Consider the following 25,548-nt stretch of genomic DNA (forward strand, 5'->3'; position numbering starts at 1 on the left):
AACTGAGTGTAGATTGAAGCATACTTTTTCATTTTCTTTTTCTTGCTTTTTTTTTTCTATAGCTAATATGGAAATATTATTTCACATGTATAACTGATATGTTGTTTGCCTTCTCAATGGGTTGAGGAGGGATGGGAGAAAGAAAATTTGGAATTCAATTTTTTTTAAATGTTATAATCTTGTTAACATTTCTCACTCCATTGATTTCCACACAGCTTCAGAGAATTTAGGTCAAACTGACCTTTTTTGTCCTTCTGCTCCTCACTAGGTATCATGTCTCCTACCAGTTGAGGAGCTCTGCTTCAAAGGGGCATAGCCTATAGAAGCAGAAATGAAGGAAGTTTCCCCTCCTCACTTGCCTTGCTGCCCTCTAATCCAGGTGCATTGGGAAGCAGGGATCACACCTGCTCCATGTCTGGCCAGAACTTCCCAACATCTTTTACTGTCTCCAGGTTTAGCCACTTAAAAACTTCCAGAATTTGGCCACTTTTCAGCCCAGTCAATCCCAAACTTACACTTCGTAAAGGGAGGATCAGGTGTTAACACCTCTGTTGATACAGTAACATCTTATCCTCTGTTATTACATCCCTTTCATAATGCTAACCCCAGGAGGCAAGGCCACCTGCCTCTATTACCTGCCTAGCTATATTTTCCTGACTTTTCATACACAGATATAACCAACCAAACCATAAGAGGCTTTAAGTTCACCTTGAGTTCAGTAAGAGAACCAATACTAGAACCAAAGTTGACTTCCAGGCCATTGCACTTTTTCATACACTACCTTTCCCACCACCTTGGGCCTCAGGTTTCCTATTTGTTAAAAGAGGGAGTCAATGGGGTCTAAGGTCCTTACTTGCTCTGAGAAGCTAAAATCAAACATTAGGGAGGAATGGTCATTTACCATCATCTTTCTTTCTGATAACTCTCATAGCCTCCTTCAGACACCCAAGGACCAGTCTTCTCTGAGCGCACATCAAACACTGTACAAACCCGCTAGAAGCTTTCTGGGACCATGGCTGGACTAAAGCCCACAGATGTACCTCCCACAGTTGCTGTCAAGGTCCTAGGGGCTGGCACTGCTGCCTGCTTTGCTGACCTCCTCACCTTCCCGTTGGACACGGCCAAAGTTCGCCTCCAGGTAGGTGCCCCTTCAGTGAGGGTGGTCATTCAGTTTGATGAAGTGAATTGAGTTTTATAGCACAATATGCACTCCCAGCCCACGGACTGTCTCCGAGCTGGGATGGGCCTCCGAGGCTATCTAGTCCAAACCCTACCTGAACAAGGGCTCTCCTCTACAGCATCCCAGTCAGGTGATCATTTGATCTCTGATCGAAGATACCACATGATGAGGAATTCACTATCTCCCATCAGTCCATTCTGCTTTGGCACAGTTCTCATCATTAGGAAGCTTTCCTTATAGCAAACTAAAATCTGTCTCACTGCAACTTCATTCACCCCATTGTTCTAGTTCTGCCCTCTGGACCAAGTAGAACAAGTCCATTTCCTCACCAGTAAATTAAGGAATCTAGATTGGATGAATGCCAAGGTCTCTTTCCACTTCTAGATTTTGTGATTCTGAGACGAATTGATGTTCTAAGTGATAGGCCTTCAAATACTAAATCACCACTAGGCTAAACCTCTCCATTTCCCTCACCTAGTCCTCATACAGGCTTGTCCTCAGTCCTCTCATCATCCTGATTACCCTTTCCCTGACTCCTCACCCCTCTCTTCTGTCCTTCAGATCCAAGGAGAATCCCAGACAGAGCAGGCAATTCAGAAGGTGCAATACCGGGGAGTGCTGGGTACCATCTGGACCATGGTGAAGACTGAGGGCCCCACCAGCCTCTACAATGGCCTAGTGGCTGGGCTGCACCGCCAAATGAGCTTTGCCTCCATCCGAATTGGCCTCTATGACTCCGTCAAGCAGTTTTACACCCCCAAGGGAGCAGAAAGTGAGTGCCGGAGTCAGAGAGAGGATAAATCTTAGAGTCAGGAGGCAACAGACCAGGACAGAGGGAGGCACTCATTGTGAAAGGCAGAACTGTCTTGATTTCCAATGCCAGCCAATAGAAAAAGCGTTGATGAGGCACCTGATACGTGCAAAGACCACTGTGCTACTTGCTCAGGGTCCAATAACAAAATGAAAAATACTGAATGCCTCCTTGGAGAGCTTAAATTCTGCTGGGTGGTGGGGAGTACACCAGGAAAACAAACTTGAGAGGAAAGGAAAGAGCAAGGGCTGTGGTAGAATAAAATAGCAAGATCACTGGCTCTGAAATCAAGATGACCAAAGGACAAATCCCAGCCCCCTCTTACCAGCCATGTGACCTTAATCAAGTTACTTACATTTTCTACACTTCAGTTTCTTTATCCATTAAGAAAAACGTTGGAATAGTAATGGTGTATGTTTCAATCTATGATCCTAATCCTATAATCGTAAAGCTGAAAGAGAGAGAGAGAGAGAGAGAGAGAGAGGGAGGGAGAGAGGGAGGGAGGAAGGGAGGGAGGAAGGGAGAGAGAGAGAGAGAGAGAGAGAGAGAGAGAGAGAGAGAGAGAGAGAGAGAAAATGAATATAGTGATTATTCTTGGTCAGAGCGTTATTATAAAGTTATTTTGTAAAAAAATAAAATAAAACACTATAGAAATAGGACTGATTATACTAGATCAGGAATCATAACACCTTTCTCTAAGAACTATGGATATGGATGGAAAACCTGGGTTCACAGGAGGACAGCAAGGATAATGGGGGGTCTGGAGACTATGCCCTATGAGGGGACGTTCAGCCTGGAAAAAAGACGAAGTGGGGGGATATGACTGACATCGTCAAGTATACGAAAGGTTGTCACAGGGAAGAGGGATTAGGCTTGCTCTGCCTGGCCCTGAAGGGCAAAATAACAGAAGCAGTGAACGAATATTACAGAGACACTAATTTAGGATTAATGTGAGCAAAATTTTTTTTAACAATCCAAGCTGTTTCAAAGTAGAACGGACTGCCTTAGAAAATGATGACTTCTCCATTTCTGGAGGTCTTCAGACAGGAGGCTACATGACCAAATACATACATACATACATGCAGGCATACATATACATATATGTATACCCACAGAGAATCCAGCCCAATGCCCTTATCTGATAAATGAGCAAAGTGAGCCCTGGAGATAGGAAGCAGCTTCTCCAAAGTCACGGTGCTTTTAAACAGAGTCTGGACCCAAATCCAGATTTCACTCCAAACCTAAAGCTAACAAAATAGGACAAGATGATTCCGGGAAAGTTTCTGTCAGAGACCTGGCAGGATGCTCACTAGCCCCTTCCCTGTTCTCTCTCCTCTTCATCTTTTGCCCCACAACAGACTCCAGCATCATGATTCGGATCCTGGCAGGATGCACAACAGGAGCCATGGCCGTGACCTGTGCTCAACCCACAGATGTGGTGAAGGTGCGTTTCCAGGCCAGTGTTCGACTGGGACCAGGAAGCAGCAGACAGTATAGTGGGACAATGGATGCCTACAGGACAATTGCCAAGGAGGAAGGGATCAGGGGCCTATGGAAAGGTGGGTCTTGGTTCTGGAGTTCCTGGGCATTGAGCAGAACCAGTGCTACCCAGAGACTCAGGAGCTCTAAATGAGTAAAGGAGGTTGTGGATTTAAAAGGTCCTAAAAGTAACAACCCCTATCAAAACAACTATCCTTCACCATCCAGACACAATCATCATAGTTCCCCTAATAATAAGAATAGCCATGTCTATAGTGCTTTAAGGTTTACAAAGCACTTTCCTCATAACACCCCAAGAGGTGGGTCATACAAGTATTCCTAGTTTACAAATGAAGAAACAGGCTCAGAGAGGTGAAGCTCTTGCCACCAGTCACGCTGCTAGGAAGTGTTGGAGCTAGGGTTCAAACCCAAGCCTTCTGATTCTGAGGTCAGTACTCTTTCCTGAGTTACTGAAAACATACATTATCTGAGAGAAGGAATATTCCATCAACAACATTTATGAAGCCATTGTCTCTCACAGTCACCCTAATTTCTCTCTCAGCAGATCTCTGGCTCAGGCCATTCTGTGACCCATGGGTGAGATTCAGCTGAGGCCCTTGAGAAGAAGCTCTGGAGGCCTAGGGAATGGTTGCTATTTTCTAATGTCTGAAGGGCTATCCTAGAGTAGAAGGAGCAGAATTCTCTCTTTTGATCTCAATGGGCAGAATTAAAGTCAGGAGGAAGGAATGAGAAGAACTTTCAGCTCAGCAGAACTTCCTAACAAGAACCACTCCACTGTCTTGCAGTGGCAGGTAGGGAGCTCTTCCTCTTCCTTGAGGTCTTCACACAGAGGCTGGAAACCAGTTGTTGGGAAGATTGCAGAGGGATCTCTGCACTCAAGGGGAGTTGGGACTAGGTAACTTTTCAGGTCTCTTCTAGAACCAAAAACATACTAGGACTATGACCAAGGTAGAGTGGAAAGGATGGGGTCCTTGGAATGCCTTTAGGGTGGCTGGATGGCTTTAGTGTCACAGTCCTAAATTCAAATCCTGCCTCAGATACTTATTAGCTGTGTGACCCTAGGGAAGTCCTTTGCCCCTTTTTGCCTCCGTTTCCTCAAATACAAAGTGGGAATAATAATTACATCTACTTCTCAGAGGGTAATGAGGATCAAACTGGATAATGTAAGGAAAGTTGCAAGCTTAGAAGCACTTTACAATACCACCTGTTATTGAAATTAGAAGACCTGGATCCCAGCTCTGCCCCCGTGTGACCGAAGGCAAATGCCTTCTCCTCTCTGAATCTATTCCTCACCAATAAAATGAGGGGGTACTGGACTGTGTGACCTCTAAAAGACTTCCAGATCTGTCCCTCTCATTTGAAGCTCCTTTTCAGACCCAACAAACTGTATTTTCCTCCAGTAAAGTCCTGTTCTATTGCTCCATTGTGGTGTGTTGATATCAATGGGTTCTTGAAAGATTTGCTGGTAGAACACAATCTCAGGCAGCTCCTACTGAGCTGGGAAGGCTGCAGTCTAGGGGCATCCCCAGGCTGCCCTCAAAAGGATTAATTTCTTGGCTGCAGCAAATCCTAAAGCCTCAGGTAAGTCCTACCAGAGAAGTGATGAATGGTGTGGATGGAGGGAGGAGTTCCCATGCCTCCAAAAATCACAGAACCTTCACATGTTGAAATCAAGTTCTTCTCAGCCGTGACACATGTTTTAGGGCCCAGGGGTAGGGAACCTGAGGCCTTGAGGCCACAGGTGGCCCTCTAGGTCTTCAAGTGTGGCCCTTTGATGGAGTCCAAATTTCACAGAACAAATCCTATTTGGTCACCCCTGTTTCTAGGCTATGTATCTAGCACCTACCTCCCAGAGTTCTTGGGAGGCTCAAAGGAAATACAATGTCTAAAGTGCTATGCAAACCTTAAAGTACTGGAGGATTGGGGGATGTTGTTAGTAGCAGTAAGTGTTCCCCCCTGCACCCACCCTCTGATGCTGAAGCCCTGGCCATCCTTCACAGCCCAGCTCACGTCCTCCTTCCTTCAGGAAAGCCTCGCCCATCCTCCCAGGTAGTGAACTCCCCTAGTATAGTACTTTATTTCCATTCCTCTAATGCCCTTGCCATGTATTATTACATATTATAGCTGGCTATGCCTATCAGGCAGCTAGGTGGTGCCATGATGCGCAGAGCCCTGGGCCTGGAAGAAGACTCATGTTCCTGAGATCAAATCTGGCCTCAGACACTTACTAGCTGGCAAATCACTTCACCCTGTTTGCCTCAGTTTTCTCATCCATAAAGTGAGCTGGAGAAGGAAATGACAAACCACCCGACTATCTTTGCCAAGAAAATCCAAATGGAGTCACAAAAAGCCAGACACAACTAAACAACAATATCTATACCTATATATATATATATATATTATATATATATATATACACACACACATATACATGTATATATATGTGTATATATGTACATGTATATATGTGTGTATATGTATGTATATATATGTGTATATGTATATATATAAATATATATATAATACCACATAATATAATCTATAATCCATGTAATTATAATATGTAACATAGTTATTTGAGTTTATATATTATCTGTCACTATTATCTCTCCATGAGGTGAGGGACTGAATTTTATCTAAACTTTCTCGTTCTTCCTGCTCTGCTCACAACAGACACAACAGTGCTTATTGTCCTGTAAGGTCCCCCAGCTCCCAGATCAGACATCCTTTATTCTGTTCCTTTCTAGCTTTGATGTTTTGGATTCTAGAATAATTGGACTCTATAAATAACCAAGTTGGAAGGATGACCTAAAGCCTTGTGACCTGGACAGCTTGGGCAGGTTAGGTGAAACCTATGGATAGACCCTCCCCCTTCTCAGAATAATGTCGTTACATAAATAAAATGCATGGGATTACAAAGAAAATCAATTATGGTGAAATAAGAAAAATGTCATTTTTTTTATCCCAGTCAAGTTCATAGAGTCACTGAGTGATTTACAAACAACTGGGAATCTGTGGGCACCACATGAAGAATCTGTGCCCTAAACACAGCCTTAAACAGTGGGCTGGGATTTCTAGGTGGCTATTCTTTAAAAAGCACTGTTTAAAGGGCAGCTCCCAGCCCCTAAAGAAAAGCTGCAGCCTCAGAGCCAGGAGCAATTTTCCTGTGCATGTATTTGGAAGAAAAGATCGGCGCTGCCACAGCATAAGGTGCAGATCCCATGACTTTTTGTTCTGCGGGCCTGTAGGAAAAGCTGCAGTATATGAGTGGTAATGGCAGCTCCCGTTTCTGTTCCCTTTCGGAGACATGCACGGCACTTTCCTTTTAACAGCTGGTATGTATCTAGGAACTTCACTTCTTTCCCATGCAGCATCTCAAGGGAAGAGGCCAGACCAGAAGCCAGGGCTCTTTTGCCTACAGTCTTTTTAGCCCCAGTCGGGCCTCCTCAGCACCTTGTTCAAGTGTAGTGGGAAGAGTCCTGGACTCTGTCCAGAGGGAGGACTAAGGCAGAAGGCTTTGCCTTTTTGGTTCCAGTTCTACCACTAACTCAGTGACTTTAAGCAGGTGTCTCAGTTTCCTCATCTAGAAAATAAGGGAATTAGAACAGATGGTTTCTAAGATAGTGGTTGCCAGCCTTTTGTGGGTCATGGATACCTTCAGCAGCCTTCCCAAAATAAAACTTTTAAAAATTCATCATATAAGGAAATGCTAAGTTTCAGTTAGAGATGAGTGAAAATAAAGTTGTAATTTTTCCCCTTCCCCAATTTTCCCCAATTTTTTTCCCAGATGTGTCACCGGATCCCAGGTTAAGAACTCCTCCCTGTCCTAGGGTCCCTTCTCTCTGACACTCTTCTTTTCCGCCTTAACTTTGGGCACTGAGGACTTGGCTTAGATCTGAAGAAAGACTTTCCAGCGTCATTAACCATCTTGTTGCAGGGGGAGAGTTGGGGCATGAGCTTTAAACCTTGGGCAGAATCTTCATGACTATAATATTTGAGGTACTAATCAAAAGCATGAGGTCGGGTTAAATGACTTTTATTGTGTATTTATAGTTCGGAATTTTTGTCTCATTCCTCTAATAGACTGTGAGCTCTGTGAGGCCAGGGACCCAGAGCCTAGCATCATGCTCCTCCTCATCTAGTAGGCAATTAATAAATGTTTATTGAATTGAATTGGTTTCTATCCTCGCTGACCCATTCCTTCACCTCTCTCTAACAGGAACTTTGCCCAACATCACCAGAAATGCCATTGTCAATTGCGCTGAGATGGTGACATATGACATGATAAAGGAGGCGCTGATAGACCACCGTCTGATGACGGGTAAGGCTCAAGGGTTTTCTACAAACAACACCATGTTCATCTCCCTCACAGACCCACCTCAGACTCCTTTAGTGAGCAGAGAATGAGGAAAGTAACAGGTACTGCCAACAGGATGAGTGTGAACCTTGGGGCATCTGGGCCCTACCTCATCTTTAGATGGAGTGGATGGTACAATGGCAGGCCCACAGTATGTCAAACAATCCCAGCACACTGAAGACAGATTCTGCTCTGGCAGCCGTGAGCCCTGCATTATGGTTCTGGCTTTGCACTGGCTCACTCTGTGACCCTGGCCAGGTCACTTTGTCTCTTGGCTTCAGTTTCCTCTTCTACAAAATGAGAGAGTTGGGCTAGAATCAGGGGTCCTTAACCTGGGAGGCTGCAGAGCTGTGAACTTTAAAAAAATTCTGATAACTAACGTTTTGATAGAATTGGTTTCCTTTGTAATCTTGTGGGTTTATTTTATGCTTTCTTAATTTTTGTTTCATTTATCACTTTATGAGGGCTCCATAGCTTTACCAGACTGCCAAAGGATCCATGACACAAAAATGGTTAAAACCCCCTAGACTGGATCTCTCAGGTTCCTTGCAACGCTAATAGTCAGTGGTTCTGTGACTGTCAATATTTGCTGAGCACCTGCTATATAACTGCAGCCTGCTCAGTTACGCTTGGCACGCTAAGGGGATAGAGAAGCATGAGCCACTGGTCCTGCCCTCACTGGATCATAGAGTTGGAGTTGGAAGGAACTTTAAAGGTGATCTCATCTAACCCTCTCATTTTACAGATTTAAAAAGCTAGGCCCAGAGATGTGGAATGATTTTCCTAAGATCACACAGGTAGCAGAGCCAGGTTCTCTGGCTCAAAATACAGCATGCTTTCACTGGACCACATAGTGTTCCAAAGAGTTTATAATCTATAAAACAGAGAATAATTAAGCATCTAACTGCATAATACTCATGGAAAGACCACTGGCCTAAGACTCAGAAGACTTGGGTTGATGTCCCTATTTGGGGACCTCTTGGCTGGTGTGACTTTGGGCAAGTCACCCTGTTTCCTTATCTGTGAAACAGGGATGATATTCTTTGAATTGTTACTTTACAGGGTTGTAAACCTTAAAATGTTTTATAAATTCAAGTCACTTAGTAGACACATAGTCCAAGCAACTGGAAAAAAGAGAAGAAAGGGAGAGAGGAGAAGGCTAATTATCAGATCATCTATAATGAAAGCTGTTGTTCACATGGTATTTTAAAGTTTGCCCACTTTATGTCCGTCATAAAGCTGAGGCTTATGTAGGTTCAGCAACTCACCCAGAGTCATACAATTAATAAGTTTAGGAAGAAGGTCTTTCCCTGACTCCAAGTCCTGAACTCTTTCTTTCCCTCTACCATACTGCCTCTTAGCAGTGACCATATAGATAGAGCTTTATGATTTACAAAGAATTTTATATCCATTTTCTCATTTAATCTATAAGAATTTAGAAAAAAAAATCAATTTACACCTTCCTGTATGTATTCCAAAGACACAAATCCTTTCTTATAATCTAAGACAGTCATGGATAAAGAGGCAAATATAAAGGACACAGATTAAATCAACACTCACAGGCACAGCAAAGCACTGAATTTATAGCACGTTAAATCATGTTAAATTGCCTGATTGGAAGGATAAAAATGCGGAGACTTGCCATGAGACTTCTGTGCTTCCACTGAAATGTTTCAAATACTCTTGAGGGGCTCCCCCCTATTGGTGCAGACTCTAAACTTTCCATGCATTAGTAGATTAACATCTTAAGTTACTGTGAATAAAAAAAAATCTTCCCCAATGGGTTAGACCCCTTAGTGAACCAGATCAGTTCTACACTGTCCTCTTCTCTTGAGTCCCTGACCTTTTTATCATATTGCTGATTATGCCCTGCCAATCCTTGGCCTTGGATTAATCCCACCATTGCCACCTTCACTCCTATACACATGCTGCTGAATGTAGATAGAAAAAAAACACACACACAACTGTTCTGACTAGGTCACTACAAATTTATGTTTTACAACCTTAACTGGGCCTTCATTACCACTAGTCAATCCTTCCACACTTCCCTTATCAATTCACTAAACCTTATCAACTCCTTTATTAATCCCACTCTCCACATTGGCTCTTCCACACCTTTCCATCCCTTCTCAAACTTTCCCATGGCTTCTCCTCTTGCCACTCTCTCAGCTGAGCACCTTGCCTCATCGTTTACTGAAAAAATAGAGGCCATTCCCCAAGATCTCCTTCTTCCTCATCTCATTTCACTCAGACATCCTCTACCAGTATCTCCTCCTTCACCCCTGTCTCACACAAACTGGTGGCTTTACTTCTTACCAAGTGTCTTAACTCTCCACCTGCAAAATAGATCCAGTTCCATCCAGTCTCCTCCAAGAGACTACCCCCTCTGTCATTCCCACTTTATCACTTATTTTCAATATCTCCCTGTCTACTGGCTCTTTCCTACTGCCTACAAGTATGCCCATGTTTCCCCTCTCCTCACAAAACCCTTACCTGATCCTTCCATCTCAACTATCTTCCTATATCTCTTCTGTCCTTTGTGGCCAAACCCCTTCAGAAGGTTACCTACAATAGGTGCCTCACTTTCTCTCCTCTCACTCACTTCTTAAGCCTTTATGAACTGGCTTCTGACCTTATCATTCCACCAAAACTCTTCTCTCCAAATGTATCAAGAGTCTGACTCTTTAGGTTTTTGAGATACCACTTTCTTGGTTCTCCTTCTATCTATCAGACCAGTCTTCCTCAGTCTCCTTTGCTGGGTCCATATCCAGATCATACTTTCTGTCCTGGGCCCTCTTCTCTTCTCCCTCTATGCTGCTTCACTTGGTCATCTCATCAGCTCTCTGATTTAATTATCATCTGTATGCTGATGATTCTCAAATTGACCTATCTTGCCCAAATCCAGTCTCCCACCTCCAATTGCTTTTCAGATATCTTGAACTGGATGTCCAGTAGACATCTTAAACTCAACATGTACAGAATTAAGCTCATTATCTTTTCATCTAAATACTCCCCTACTCCCATCTTTCCTATTACTGTCATGGGCAACACCATCCTCCCAGTCCCTCAACCTTGCAACCCTAGGAATCACCTAGGAATTCCTCACTATCTCTCACCCCTCCATATTCAACCTGTTGCCAAGGTCTATTGATTTTACCTTTGTAACAACTTTGAAATATGCCCTTTCTCTCCTCTGATACCGGCAGCACCCTGGTACAGGCCCTCAGCACCTCACACCTGAACTGTTGCAATAGCCTGCTGGTGTGTCTGCCTGCCTCAGATCTCTCCCCTCTCCAATCTTTCCTCCATTCTGACACCTAAATGATTTTTCTGAAGTGTAGGTCTGATTACGTCACCCCCCCACTCAGTAAGCTCCAGTTTATTGATCTCCAGGATCACAAAAGAAAACCCTCTGGTTAGCATTCAAAGCCCTTTATAACCGAACCTCCCTGTACCTTTCCAGTCGTCTTATAGCTTATTCATCACCACATACTCTTCAATGCAGCATCACTAGCCTTCTCGCTATTCTACAAACAAGACGATCCATTTCTTGGCTCTGGTCATTTTCTCTGACTGTCCTCATGCCTGGAAGACCCTCTTTCCTCATCTCTGCCTACTGGCTTTCCTGAAGTTCCAACTAAAATCTCATGTTTTAAAATTAATTTAGTTATTTTTAGTTTTCAACATTCACTTTTGTTAGATTTTGAGTTCTAAATTTTTCTCCTCTCCCTCCCCTCCCTCCTCCCCAAGAAGGCATGCAATCTGATATAAGCTATACATGTACAATCATATTAAACATATTTCCACATTAGTCATATTGTGAAAGAAGAATCAGAACAAAAGGGGAAAACCACATGAAATCTCATCTTTCCAAACCCCTCTTAGCTCTGATGCCTTCCTTCTTTCAATTCTTTTGTATTTTTCCTGTATATAGTTTGTACATATTTATTTACTTGTTATCTCCACCATTCAATTGTGAGCTCTTGTCTTTTGCCTCTTTTTGTATCCCTCATGCTCAGCACAGTCAGCACATTATAGGTACTTTAAGTGTTTATGGACTGATTGACTGAGCTTCAGAAAGTCTGCCTATCCTAACTAGACCAGTGCTCAGACAATAGCCATCCATAGTCAGTGTATGCCTTCCCTTCTTCCCTCCCTCCCGGGTGTGAGCCTCCTACAACTTTGCTGTTAACACTTCGGAGCACATGAGTCACCTTCATGAAAGAGGAATTAAAAGAGGGTTCGAGTGGAGGACGGGGCGAGGAAGGAAGGGAAAGGAAAGAATAAGCATTTAGATAGATGGCACCTACTGGTGCCAGGCACTAAGTGCTTTTTTTTAACACACATTTCCACAACCTGAGAAGTGAGTGCTATTATTAACCCCATTTTGCAGTTGAGGAAACCAAGGCAAATAGAGATTAAGTGACTTGGCCAGGATCACAAAGCGAGTGAATATCTGAAGCTGGATTTGAACTCAGGTCTTCCTGACTCCAAGCCCAATGCTGCCTCAGATGGGACTTTCGAATCCATATGAGAGAGACAGGCTGCACGCATTGAGAGTATGGGCTACTACACAGAAGAGCAATATGCCATATTCAGATTCCTAGGAACCATTTGAGTTTGTCATCTAGACAAACCCAGTGCTCCCAACCTCTCATTTTGTACTTAGCCAGAATTAACTACAAGACAAGATAGTGAAGTTAAAAAACAGAATGGAAGAAAAATAAAGAAGAATGGAACTAAGCATCAGGCATTCTCACCACCCATTTCCCCAACTCCCTCCTGCCACTCTCCAGGCCTGGGATGGTGTGAAGCCACTTTTCCTAGCTTCCATAGCTCATCAGCAGAATGTTAAGGTACCATCAGGATTGGCAGTGGGACTAGGTGCCCTAGAGTTCTTGGCACTTGGACCAACAATAAAAACCAAGGCCCCAGATTCTCATCACTCTCGGAATGGATCATAGAAACATCAGGCTAAGTGCTCCCTCCTAATTCTCTCTCTCTCTCTCTCTCTCTCTCTCTCTCTCTCTCTCTCTCTCTCTCTTTCCATTTCCCTCCTTCTCTTCCTCCTTTTCAGACTCAGCTTCTACAGTTCTCCTCTGCTGCTTTACTGAGAAGCCCCTCACATGCAGATGAAATGTAAAGGCATCAAGGCTTCTGCACATGTAAACAGGACTTCCTATGTGACCAATAGCTTCAACACATTTATTAATGTGTAGTGCTAGAAAAGTTCCTCCCCTCATAGAACCTAAAGTCATGTAAGGGGATACTGAGAGACACACAAATAAATAAATGTAAAATAATTCATAAGTGACTCAGAGTCTACAAATGGCTAAGAAAAGTCCTTACCAAATGAAGGAATGTGAGAAGGCTTCCTAGAGGAGTAGAATTTGACTTGGGCTTTAAAGGACAGATAGGAATCAACAGATAGAGGTCAAGTAGCCCATCCCAGGCATAAGGAATAGAGACACACATTGGGCATGTTCAGCGGAGCGTTAGATAAAGATGGACAAATAAGCTGGTGCTGGGGGATGTATTCCCTAGAAAACTAGGTTTATAAGTCTGAACTTTATTCAACAGGCAGTAGAGAGCCACTGAAAGGTCATTAGCAGAAGAATGACATAGCCAATCTATTCCTATGGAATATTAGTGTGTCAGCATGTGAAAGGAGCACAGAAATGGGAAGACTTGTTAAAAGGCTGCCATATGTATAAGCTTGGCCCTGAGGAGCAGAAAAGAAAATGTGCCCCTTCCCTTCCTCACAAAGATGGCATGTAGCAGTCTTGGCTGATGTGTTGGTTAGCTTTGATAAGCTGCTTTTTTCCCCTCTCTTTTTTTATTCTTTGATACAAGGGCTGGCTCTCTGGGTAGGAGAGGAAATAAAGGTGATGTAAAAATGAAAGTCTGTTTAAAGGTGGCTATTGTAATAGTTCAGGCCATAATGTGGGCCCATGAAAAGCTAGTAGAACTAAGGAGAAAGTGAAATAAAAGAAGTTACAAAGATATTAAGGAGGTAGAATCAACTTGTTTGGGTAGCTGAGTGAACATGAGAGATGAAAGGAAAGGAAGGGTCAAAGATTACGGCTCAAGGAATGTGAACGTGCCTCACAGAAATAGCGGAGTCACAAAGAAAATCCAATGACAACAAATGAGAGAAAAATCCTGATCTTAGGAAACTCCCTTCTTCCTGCCCATCCCACGCCCTTGGGTCCCCTCGGAAGAGGCGAACCATTCTACAACGGGACCTTTCCTCTTTCCTTTGCAGACAACTTCCCTTGCCACTTTGTCTCAGCCTTTGCAGCCGGCTTCTGTGCCACAGTTGTGGCGTCCCCTGTGGATGTTGTGAAGACCCGATATATCAATTCCCCTCCTGGCCGCTACAGTAGCACCATGGACTGTATGCTGAAGACTCTGAGGCAGGAAGGTCCTACAGCCTTCTACAAGGGGTGAGCTCCCCCGGCTCAATGCCTTCCACGCTATGGGATCCTGGCTTGGAGCTTACACGTGGGGGTGGACAGGATACTTCAGGAAGGATGGTGCAATGGAGAGAACACTGTGCTTGAAGTCAGGAAGCTTGAGCTCCCGTTCTGACTTCACCACTCAGTAGTTCTGCCATCTTGAACTGGCCTCTTCCTCTTCCTGGGCCCCCGTTTCCTTCTCTGTAAAATGATGGGATTGGCCTTAATATCCACTAAGGAACACTTCAGTTTTGATACTATTTGGCACCAAGCGGAGCAGAGTCTCTGCCTTGACCTTGACCTCCCCCATGAATTAACAATAACCTGCTATATCAGGTAGAGCTCAGCTCTAAGGAGATCATAGGTTTTATCACTCTGCAGGCCAGTTGACCTTTTCCACAGCCACAGACTGCATCCCTAACCTCAGCATTCACCACGCACTTGTACATTATTGGTCAGGAGGGACACCAGTCAATAGAGGGTGGAAGGGTCTTGATGGTACAATACACCCCCATCATAAATAAGGCACTGAGCAGGAGTCAGCACCACCTTTGTCACTGATTCACTGTGAGAAATTGGGGAAGTCCTTTGGTCTCTCTGGATATCAACACAGTAAAGCCCAAAAAAGTAGCCATTAGCCAATGTCAACTTGCATGGAGCTTTCTAGGGTCAGTCAATTAGTCGATCAACAAGCATTTATTAAGTACTTTGTGCCAGGCACTGTAAGCACTGGGGATTTAAAGAAAGGACAAAAATAGCCCCTACTTTCAAGAAGCTCACATTCTAACAGGGGAGATAACATGCAAATAGTTAGGTCCACAGAAAATATATACAGAGGAGATGGGAATAATTGGAAAGGAGAAGTTATTGGCACTTGGTGAGGACAGGAAAGGCCTCATGCAGGAGGCTGAACATGAGCTGAGCCTGGAAGGAAGCCAAGGAAGCGAGGAGGCAGAAGTGAGGGGGAAGCGTATTCCAGACCAGGGTCACAGCCACTGCAGGGTCTGGAGATGGGGTTTGTGTTCAGGAACCACAAAAAGGCTGGATCACAGAGTTCATAGAGGGGAGTAAAGTCTATGAAAAAGGGAAGGTAAGAAGTGGTCAGGTCATGAAGAGCTTTCAGTGCCCAACAGAAGACTACATGTTTGACCCAAGAGGCAACACTGAGTCACTGAAGATCATTGAGCAGGGGGGCGACATGGTCAAACCTATACCTTAGAAAAATTCTCCTTGGCAGCTGAGTGGAGAATGAGTTGGAAAGGGGAGAGACTTGAGACCAATTAGAACACTATTGCAGTAGTTCAGGTGAGGGCTGATGAGGGTCTGAACTAGAATTGTGGTTTGCATGAAGAAAATGACATTTATAGTTGAGAAGTTACAAAGGTAGAAAGGGTCAAGATTTGATAGCTAATCAGGTAAATAGAGTAAGAGGGACTGAAGAAAGGATGACACCAAGGTTGTAAGCCTGGGTGACTGGGAGGATGGTAATGCCCTAATAGGTTTAAAGGGAGGGAAGATTTTGAGGAAAAGACAATGCATTCTGTTTTAGACATGTTGACTTTGAGATGCTTACAGGACGTACAGTTTGAGATGTCTAAGAAGTAGTTGGAGATGCATGACTGTAACTCAGCAGAGACTATATAGGTTACCAATATAGATCTGGGAATCATCTGCATAGAGATAAGAACTGAATCGAATGAGCTAATGAGATAATGAAGTGAGACAGTATGGAGGGAAAAGAGAAGGGGACCCATTATATAGAGTCCACGCTTGGTGGGCATGACGTGGATAAAGATCCAGCAAAGGAGATTGAAAAGAAAGGGTCAGCCTGAAGGGAGAACCGAGAAAGAACAAATGAGAGAGTAGCCAGAAAAAGGTGAATGACATCATCAAGTACTGCAGAGAGGTCAAGGAGAATCCAGTGAGGAAAGGTCATTAGATATAGCAATGAAAAGATCATTGGAAACTTGATATTGTGGAGAGAGCAGTTTCATTTGAATGAAATGGAAGCCGGAATTCAAATAGATGAAGTGGAAGCTTCTAGTATAGATAACTTTCTCAGGTTGGTTAGCTGAAGAGAGAGAAGATAGAGGACAATAACTAGCAGCTCGAGCAAGGATTTTTAAGGATGGGGAGAAATGGAGTGCCTCCATGATCTGTGCTACTTACCATTTTTATCAATAATTTGGATAAAGTAATAGACGGAATGCTTATCAGATTGATAGGTGACATAACACTGTTAGGGATGGTTAATACAATGGATGAAAGAGTGAGGATACAAATATATCTCAATAACCTAGAACGCTGGGCTATATATTAAAAAACTGAAATATAGTCAGAAGAATACAAGATCTAACCCTTGGGATCACATATCCATTCAGTTGCTGAATATTTTCATTTCCACCTCCACATCATTTCTCCTAGCCAACCGCTTCTCTCTACTCTCACAGGCATCGTCTTAGGCCAGGGGTGGGGAACCTGTGGCGTTAAGGCTACATGTGGCCCTCTAGGTCCTCAGGCATGGCCCTTTGACTTGACAAATTTGTTCTGTGAAGTTGGATTCAGTCAAAGGGCCGAACTTGAGGACCTAGAGGGCCATATGTAGCCTTAACACCACAGGTTTGCCACCTCTGCCTTAGGCCATCATCACCTCTTCCCTACACTATTGTGATAACCTTCCAATTCCCTGCCACAAGTCTCCCCTCTCTCCAATTCATCTTCAACACAGCTTTCAAAATGATTTTCCTAAAGTGCAACTTTAACTATGTTACTCCCCTACTCAGAAATCTCCAGTGCCTCCTTATTACCTGCAGGATAAAATAACTGTTCTCAATATCCCTTTCCAGTCTTGTCATACCCATTACTTGCCTTCCTTCATTAAGAGGTCTAGCCAAACTAGCCTTCCTGCTGTTCCTCACAACCTTCCATCTCCCATCTCTGCTCCTTTGCACTGGCTACCCCACCCATGCCTGGAACACATTCCCTCCTCACCTCCATCATTTAAAAATCCCTATTTTCCTCCAAGGTTCAGGTGCCTCAAGGCCTCTCCTGATCCTCCCCAGTATTGATTGTGTCATCCCCACTATCATCTTTCATTTTTTATCTATTTGATATTTACCTATATATGTATACTGTGTCTCCCTTGTCTCCACTGAGTTCCTTGAGGGCAGGGACCGTTTTTGTTTTGGGCCTGTATCCTCAGCCCCTAACATGTTGCCTAAACTTGCTTAATAAAAAGCCAAGTGCTTGATGGTTACTGGTTGATGTAGAAAAGTGATTAAGCCTTAGTAGGTGAAGCACAGATCCCTGGACCACTCCAGTAACTTTCAGGTTGAGGTCAAATCATTAGTAACTAATCTTTAGATCCAGCCACTCGACCAGTTCTGAATCCATCTAAAAACCCAATTGTTGCCTCTCTGTATTGTCCACAAGGACAGCATAAAAGATTTGGTCCAATGCTTCAGTTCCATGGAGAAACAATATCAGCAGTCATTCTTCTGCCCTCTCATTTGAGAAACGACATCAAAAAAGGAAATAAAGTTAGACTGGCATGCCCTTCTTTGATGAAGTTTTCTTTCCCTCTCTTGAATTACTTTGTATTACTTTCACACACTGAGGACTGGGACTGTTTGGTTTTTAATCTTTGTACCTGTGCCTAGTGCCTGGCATAGGGACCTGGACATAACAGTGCTTAATGATTTTTTGTTGAATCAAATCGAAGCCATGTTGGCTCTCTGTAATCACTGATTTATTTTCTGTTTATTAGCCATCCCTTCAATCATAAGTTCTAGAATTTTGCCAGGAATCAAAATTAAGATTAATGGGCTACTGTTCATAGGCTCTATTCTCTTCCTTTCTTAGAAAGTCAGAACATTTACCTTTCTCCAGGCCTGGGATGCCTTTGCTATTCTCCACGCTGTTTCGAAGATCCCTGACAGTGGCTCAGCAGTTACAGCTTCCAATCTTTCCGTACCCTAAGATACAGTTAGGCTGGGCCTGGTGATGCAAACTCACCAAGGGCAGTAGATGCTCTTTTATGATCCCCTTGCTTATCTTGGGCATCAGCTCTCTATTTTATTCTGTCTTTTCCAGTCCAAAAATCATCCTCCTTGACAGAGGAAAGAGAAGCCAAATAAGAGCTGAGTGACTCTACCTTCTCTTCCTTTTCAGCACATCCTCCATTCCAAGCGATGTTTGCTTTATCTTCCTCTTGCCCTAGTGGAGCTTTTGAAAATGCTTTTGCCTGTATTAAGCTTTCCTTGCTGGCCTTGGCTCATTTTGATTTTACACTCATGGTCTTGCAAGACCATGCCATGCTTTTCTACTCACCCTTTTCCCCCTACTCTTGAATTACAACTTCAGTACACATCTTCTAAGAATTCTAAGTTCCCTGGATATCCTCATTTGTTTCTTTAGGCAACTATTCATAGAAGTTGTTCTTCTGCATCTTCAGAATTTAATTCTTGAGAGCTTCCCATCCCTCCTGAGTTAACTTCCACTATAGAATTTTAGGCAATGGGATCCTATCCCTTCTCAGAGCCCTTTAAACTCTCCTCTTCAGAAATTAAGGATACTTCCCAGATTGTGTCCAGCTTTTCTCTCCTCTACTATAAATTCTAGTCTGGAATGATCATTACTGAAAGGTTCTCATCACTTCTACTTCAGCACCCAGTTTTTGTTTCTTGATGAGAATCAGATGCAAAATAGCAGTTCCCCAGAGTTGGTTCCTCCACCTTTTGAAGGCATGAACTTTAATTCAGGCAAGTGAGGGGTAGAGAAAGTAAGTGATCTGCTGATGGTTAAACAGCTAATAAATGAGAGAGCTAATACTAGCACAGATCTTTTGACTCCAAGACCAATTTTCTTTCTAGGATGCTTGCTTCTCTGGAATACAAAGATAGAAATTATACAAACCCCAATTAAAATGTAATAAGACGAAGAGCAAGTACACAAATAATTATAATACATGGGAAAGTGAAAAAAAAGAGTACAAAGGAGAGGTCCAAGAAAATTGTGATGAGAACATTGAGGAGAGGAGAAATCAGTGCCATGCCCTGACCAGCCAAAAGCATAATGCAATACTTCTTTAGGAATTCTAGAGATATCTGAAGATAAGTTGTCATCTTCTGACATCTAAGGGACTTAGATGGAAAAGAAGGAACGGACTTGTTTTATGTGACTCCAAAGGTATGAACTAGGACCAGCAGGTGAAAGTGACCAGAAGGCAGATTTTGATTCAATATAAAAGAACTTTCTAAGTATCTGCACTATCTTACTTAGAATAAACAGGTTTTAGGAGTGAGGGTCCAGTCAATGGAGGCATTCAAACATAGGATAGATCGTGCTCATCAAGAAGACTTCAAAAAGGATTTCTACATTGAGAATTCTACATTTCTCCATTGGGTCAGGCTGAATGCTCTCTAAGGGTACTTCCAATTCTGAGAGTCTATGATTAAATACACAAGACTGGAAGAATCCTAGACACTTTTACCAACTTATAATAGTTATTCAGAGAATCACAAGAATGATAAGTTGTTCAATCAACAGACATGTTTAAAGAGTCTGTATACAATGTCCTGTGCTATTATCCAGGCCCATTTGACTCAAATGTCTGCTTGTTCTTTTCACTCTAGATTCACTCCCTCCTTTCTTCGTTTGGGATCCTGGAATGTGATGATGTTTGTGACTTATGAACAGTTGAAACGGGCCCTGATGAAACTCCAGATGTCCTGGGAATCTTCATTTTAACCAAAAATAGAAGATTATTGGAATATGGAAATCATAAGACTGATAAATATATACATATATATATATACATATATATACATACAGAGAGAGAGAGAGAGGGAGAGAGATAAACATTTATGTTTGCTTGCTGCCAAACCTTAAGAAATACCCTTTCGCAGATTGAAACTTGAAGAATGAAGAAGAAAAAGTAGATAAGAAGGAAGTTTCCAGCCTTGGATACTCTGTCTTAGGAATAGCCTTGTCATGCGTTGACAAGATAAAATCATAAATTATATTAATTTTTGAAACATATCAAGGTTAATGTCTAATATTTAGACAAGAGAAGATAAATTCAAACAGACCTATTTGGGAAAAGCAGAAGGTATGATGGATGTATCATGGACATTGGTTTGGAAAATTGGGAGCAGTTTGTGAGACTTTAAGCAAAGGAAGAGATGAATAGGTATTTAAGTTGGGGAATCTATGATATAGGTGGCAATTTATCAAACTCACAGAAGCTCAGTGCTGGAAGGAATGTCAGATCACATCTAATCCAACCTGTACCTGAACAGCAATCCCCTTAATAAAGTCCTGGACAAGTTGTACATTGTTTGTCTTTCATCATGGTTCACCATCCACAAGCTTTATTGAACACTCAGGGCCTATTGTGCACTAAGCTCTAGAGATAGACTCTAAACTGAATTCTAGAAAACTGGGGCTTTCCCAGCCCAAAGAAGCAATGCTGTGTCTTAACTGTTAGGAAAAGGCTATGAATTTAGAACTAAAGTCCTTCTCCAGTGCTATGGCAGTAAAGAGAACTCCTGGTTCTTGCTGGCTGACAGCAAAGCATAAGTTCTGGCAGGTCCTACCAAACAGGAAAGGTTTCAAGCACAACCCTGATGATAAACTGTATATCTGTCATCCAAGAACTAGCCTAGCTAAGGACAAAGAAATTCCTATCACCTCAACAATGGCTTCCAGGAAAATCCCTTCAGTCACAGTAATTCATGAAGACAGTTTACTAATCTGTGACAAGGTTGGAATATGGCTTAGTAGGCACACACAAATGAGAACTCAGCTCTTTGAATAAGAATTATAGGGCTATGTTGAAGTGCTTAATAAAATCCAATGATGATGATGATGATGATGATGGAAGAAGAAGGAGGAGGAGAAGGTAGAGGCAGAGAAGGAAGAGGAGAAGAAAAACTGAAACAATTATGTCATTGAAGGAACTATTTTCAAGGTAGGGAGTAAAGATGGTATAGCGAAAAGAGTGTTGGGCCGGAGTCAGGGGAGTCCTGAATTAAAATCTAGTCTCTGACAATATCTATAGACAAGTGAGTTTAGATCTCTCAGCTCAGTTCCTTCAATTGTAAAATGAAGATAATACATGTAACACCTGCTTCACAGGGTTGTTGTAAGGAAACCGTATAGAAAAGTTTACAATACTACAGAAATGAAGTTGCTATTATTGTAGAGGAAAGGTTCTGTCCACCCTGAGGTTGATGGGCCAGGAAGGGGACGTAGAACATCTATGCCTGCTCTGAAGTAGAGAGCAAGGCTGTCTGTTAGGAATGTCTAGAACCAGGCTCACCAAACAACCATGGGGTGGGGAGATGGGCAGAGAAGGGGCTGCATGAAGCAGTGCACTATGTGCCTCTAGGATTGGCCAGTCTTCTGTTTCAGGGATAGAGTAGAAAGAGCTTTACCCTTGAAGTCATAGAGACCAGGTACCAAGTCCTAGCTGTAACACTCAGTAGCTTTAGGATCTTGAGTGAATTACTTTCCCTTTCTGGACCTCAGTTTCATCATCTATGAAACGAGTGGGTTGGACTAGATAATCTCTAAGGTCTATTCCAAGCTTCAACAACTCAAATGATGGTGAGGACTGATTTTAGCTTTGTCTTCCCAGCACCTAGCTTAATGCCTTGCATATTGTAGATGCTTAATTGAACTGAGAGAAGACTCTGTTAACCCATAGTACAACCTTATATTCTGCTTAGCCCCAGAGAGCATAATTAAAAGTAAGGGAGGGCAAATTATAGTGAGATCGATTTTAGCTCAACATAAGGAAGAACTTCCAATAAATAGAGTTGTCTGAATGGACTGTCTCTAGAGGTAGTGAATGCCATGTTAGTGAGGCTATTCAAGGAAAGGCTGAGGAAGAACCTGCTAGAGACATAAAGAGTTTTCATCAATCCAGCAGAAGAGCTCTGAGGTCCCTTCTAGTTCTGAAGTTTTATGATTCTATGACAATTCCTATTCAGTCTTCTTGCATTAGGTCAGAGAGGGTCATGGACTGAAATGAAGACCACAGCAGCTTCTTTTTTCTGGGCCTTAGTTTTCTTCTTTGCAGAGAGGATTTAATCCCATAAGTTCCTTCTATCTCTAAAATTCTATGATGGCAAAATGACTCTAAGACTTCAAGCTCATATCACTTTTTTGTTCCTCAGCAGAAAAGGTAGAGATGAGAAAAAAAACTGGAAGACACTTCAAGATGGTCCTAGGAAGAGGTTTTCCCTGTGTTAGACCCTTAGAGGGTTGCCATACTTTCTAGTTTGGTAGCATTCTCATCTTGTTTCTCTCTCTGTGTTCTCAGATTTTTGTCCTTGAACAAAAGCAACAATTCATTCATCAGCTTCAGATCCCCAAACCTAAGACAGGAGAAGAAAAACCAGATTTGAGATCTTCCAAATACACAAATTGACTAATCTAAGCAAAGATAGATTTTTATTATTTCTGCTGGACTTTTTGAATTATTTTGAATTACTGGGTATCTGGAGTGTTCCAAATTTATGGCAAAATAACTTTTCTTCTGACAAGATTAAGATTTATTTGGTAAACAGATATTGCAAATTAAAACTTCTGGTTTTAGCATTTAAGTTCCTAGAAGGCCATGTTTTAATGGATTTTATGTAGAAGAACTTCCATAAACTTGACCAAAAAACACCATTTCTACTCACTGGGGAACTTTGGGCTTGAAATGCGTTGTCTAAAAGAAAAATGCAGCAGTAGTGTGATTTATGCAGCCCTCCTACAAGCATAGAAATTTACATAAATGCTTTAGTAAAGGAAGCTGAGCTACTGCAGAGCTCTCACTAAAATGGCAAATCAAAATATATTGTCCATTGTTTCAATAAAAACCTAAGGTTGGACATCCCTGGTCTAAAACCAATACCAAGAGGTGTTGGTATGAAATATGCCAATAATCCAAAAATCTGTTATTTCCTCGGTACATGCTCCTTCCACTGATACAGACTACAACCTCTCCACACCTTAGTAGATGATGTTTGTAAGTTTTTATAGACAAAAAGAATTCGCCTTTTGATCACCAAGCCTGAAGTGATAGCTAAAAATAGGAATTTTGGCACCCAAGGCAACCAGCAGGAAATATACTCTCAAAAGTATTTTGTTATTCATGATATAGAAAAATAATAGATGTAATTAAGACAACTTCAGAGGGAAAATTATAGTAGCTCACAGATGGATATTGTTAACAATGCTACCTTTCTGGTAGCTTCCTGTCTTAACTAATTTTTCTTGCTAACTAAATGCTGATTAGTTGTTTCTATGCTGTTAAAGTATATGTGCTCTTAGAATGTAAATGTAATAAAATTTAAATTGCACAGTCTTTTAAAATCATCATCATTTTAAATGTCAGTGCCCTGAGGCAACACCCCAATCACCAAGGTCTTGTTATGGCTCTGGTGGTGAGTATCTCCAAATTCAGCAACATGGATCCTCAAATAACAAATACACATATACACAGTCTATTACTATGCCTACATGCAATCTTTTCAATTTGGTGGCACCAGCCATAGTTTTCACTTGAAGTCTTTGAGGTACCATGGTTAAGTGGAAAGGAGGGTAAGAATTATTCCCAGAAAAAAAAAAAGGATGGGGGAATATTTTGCACAAAATAGAGAAAATTGAGCCTATTTCATATAGAATAATTGTTGTACATACAAAGTATTTTCATATACATATAATTATGTTTTCTTGGATTTAAAGAGGGAAACAAATATCACTATATGACTAGCACTGACATTTTCCCACATAACTCCTATTTGCACTAGCCAGAACATCGGAGGTTCATGGAGCAGTTTGGAAAACATAAACATATTTCCAACATAGAAATACTCAGTACACAAATTTATAAGGCTACTGTTAAAGTGGTGGGTGGGTTGGTATGGAAGAGAACAAACTCTTCTGAGTAGTACATCTGATACACATGAATGATTTTTGCTTCCAGACTGTCAGAGAAGTGATGGGATGAGCACTGGATTTGGAGTCAGGGAAATCTATATTCAAATACCAGCTCTGCCAACTTTATCTGCGAGAAGACCTAGGGCAAATCACTGAACCTCTCTGGGCTTCAGTTGCATCATCTGGAAATTGAGAGAGCTGCATTGCTTAATCTCTGAGGTCTTGTTCAGCTCTAAAGCTATGACCCTATGACATCATTTTGGTGGGAGTACTCTGTTGAAGAAAAATATTAATGTTGTATTCTGCATTTAAGCGCAAGTCTGCTAGAAACAATATTTATTAATTTAACATTATTTTAAATCTAAGCATCTCTAGTTTGGAAAGAGAAATGCCCAAATTTGAATAATATTCTCATATTTTTGGATATCTCTTTACCTCAGGGCAATTTGAGGTTACTTTTACAGGAATCTTGAACAAGGAAAAAGTTACAATATGATAAAATACAGATTAGGGTCAATATTCTAGAAGGATAGTCATTTAATCCTCAACTAGAACTATTCCTTCCTTGACCACTCCTTTAAAGAAACCATTTACTTCACATGATCAATGCCCTAATCTTTTCAAATGGAAAAGAGGGCACTGCCCTTAGTTGAGTCATAATGCCAAACTTTTCACCAGATAAGGACCTCAACTAGACAATTTTGTTCTAAGTTTGGTCACCACCATGAATCCATTTTCTTGAGACCTTAGTTTGTTTTTGTCCTTGACCTTCTAAAAACTTTCCTAAAGGGAGAAGTTCAAAAAGAATTTGTCTGGAGAAATTTTTTTCATATTTTCAGAAAAACTAAAAAGGAAGTTTTCAATATGCTTCCACTACTCTGGGCCTCTCTTTCTTATCTTGGTAAACACTTTCCAAACCTAGTAGGGATCCATTCCATGTATATACAAGCAGTAACAAAAGACCTTTCTAGGGCTAAGTTTCTAAAAGCAAACTTTTCTTTTTCTTGCAATATGGAAGTAATTCAGGCCTGAGTGAATTTGGTTGTTTTTTGTTGTTTTTGTTGTTTAGCCTGAATTATCCATATCCTGATTATTAACCTCAATTCTTTAGTGGAACCTTAGCTCCACTAAAACTCTAAGGAGTTGAAAACTCTAAGAAAATATTCTTTTTCAAAAGAATATTTACCGGAAAGGAATAAATTTAGAGTTTAAAAGTCAATGCTACCTCTATGTATGTGCTTTCTACCAGATATAAGATATTATTATGATTTCGTGAAATTTTAAATTAAAAAAAAAACTTGAAACTATA

The 25,548-nt window shown here is 41.8% G+C and overlaps 1 protein-coding gene across 1 annotated transcript; it reads left to right on the forward strand.

The window, feature by feature from the left end:
* Window positions 1-1,012: 1,012 nt before the first annotated feature.
* UCP3 (uncoupling protein 3) lies at window positions 1,013-20,054 on the forward strand. Its single transcript, XM_036745894.1, has 6 exons — window positions 1,013-1,138; window positions 1,742-1,952; window positions 3,350-3,550; window positions 7,711-7,812; window positions 14,114-14,294; window positions 19,940-20,054. The coding sequence occupies exons 1-6, from the start codon at window positions 1,013-1,015 to the stop codon at window positions 20,052-20,054; spliced, it is 936 nt and encodes a 311-aa protein (XP_036601789.1).
* The last annotated feature ends 5,494 nt before the right edge of the window (window positions 20,055-25,548 follow it).

This window comes from Trichosurus vulpecula, chromosome 2 (assembly GCF_011100635.1).
Source record: "Trichosurus vulpecula isolate mTriVul1 chromosome 2, mTriVul1.pri, whole genome shotgun sequence".
NCBI classification, from domain to species: domain Eukaryota; kingdom Metazoa; phylum Chordata; class Mammalia; order Diprotodontia; family Phalangeridae; genus Trichosurus; species Trichosurus vulpecula.

Excerpts from the sequence above, each read along its gene's own strand:
- UCP3 (XM_036745894.1), top strand. The coding sequence starts at position 1,013 with ATGGCTGGACTAAAGCCCACAGATGTACCTCCCACAGTTGCTGTCAAG. Across the intron at positions 3,551-7,710 it reads GATCAGGGGCCTATGGAAAG|GAACTTTGCCCAACATCACC; the intron begins GTGGGTCTTGGT and ends TCTCTCTAACAG. Across the intron at positions 7,813-14,113 it reads AGACCACCGTCTGATGACGG|ACAACTTCCCTTGCCACTTT; the intron begins GTAAGGCTCAAG and ends TTTCCTTTGCAG.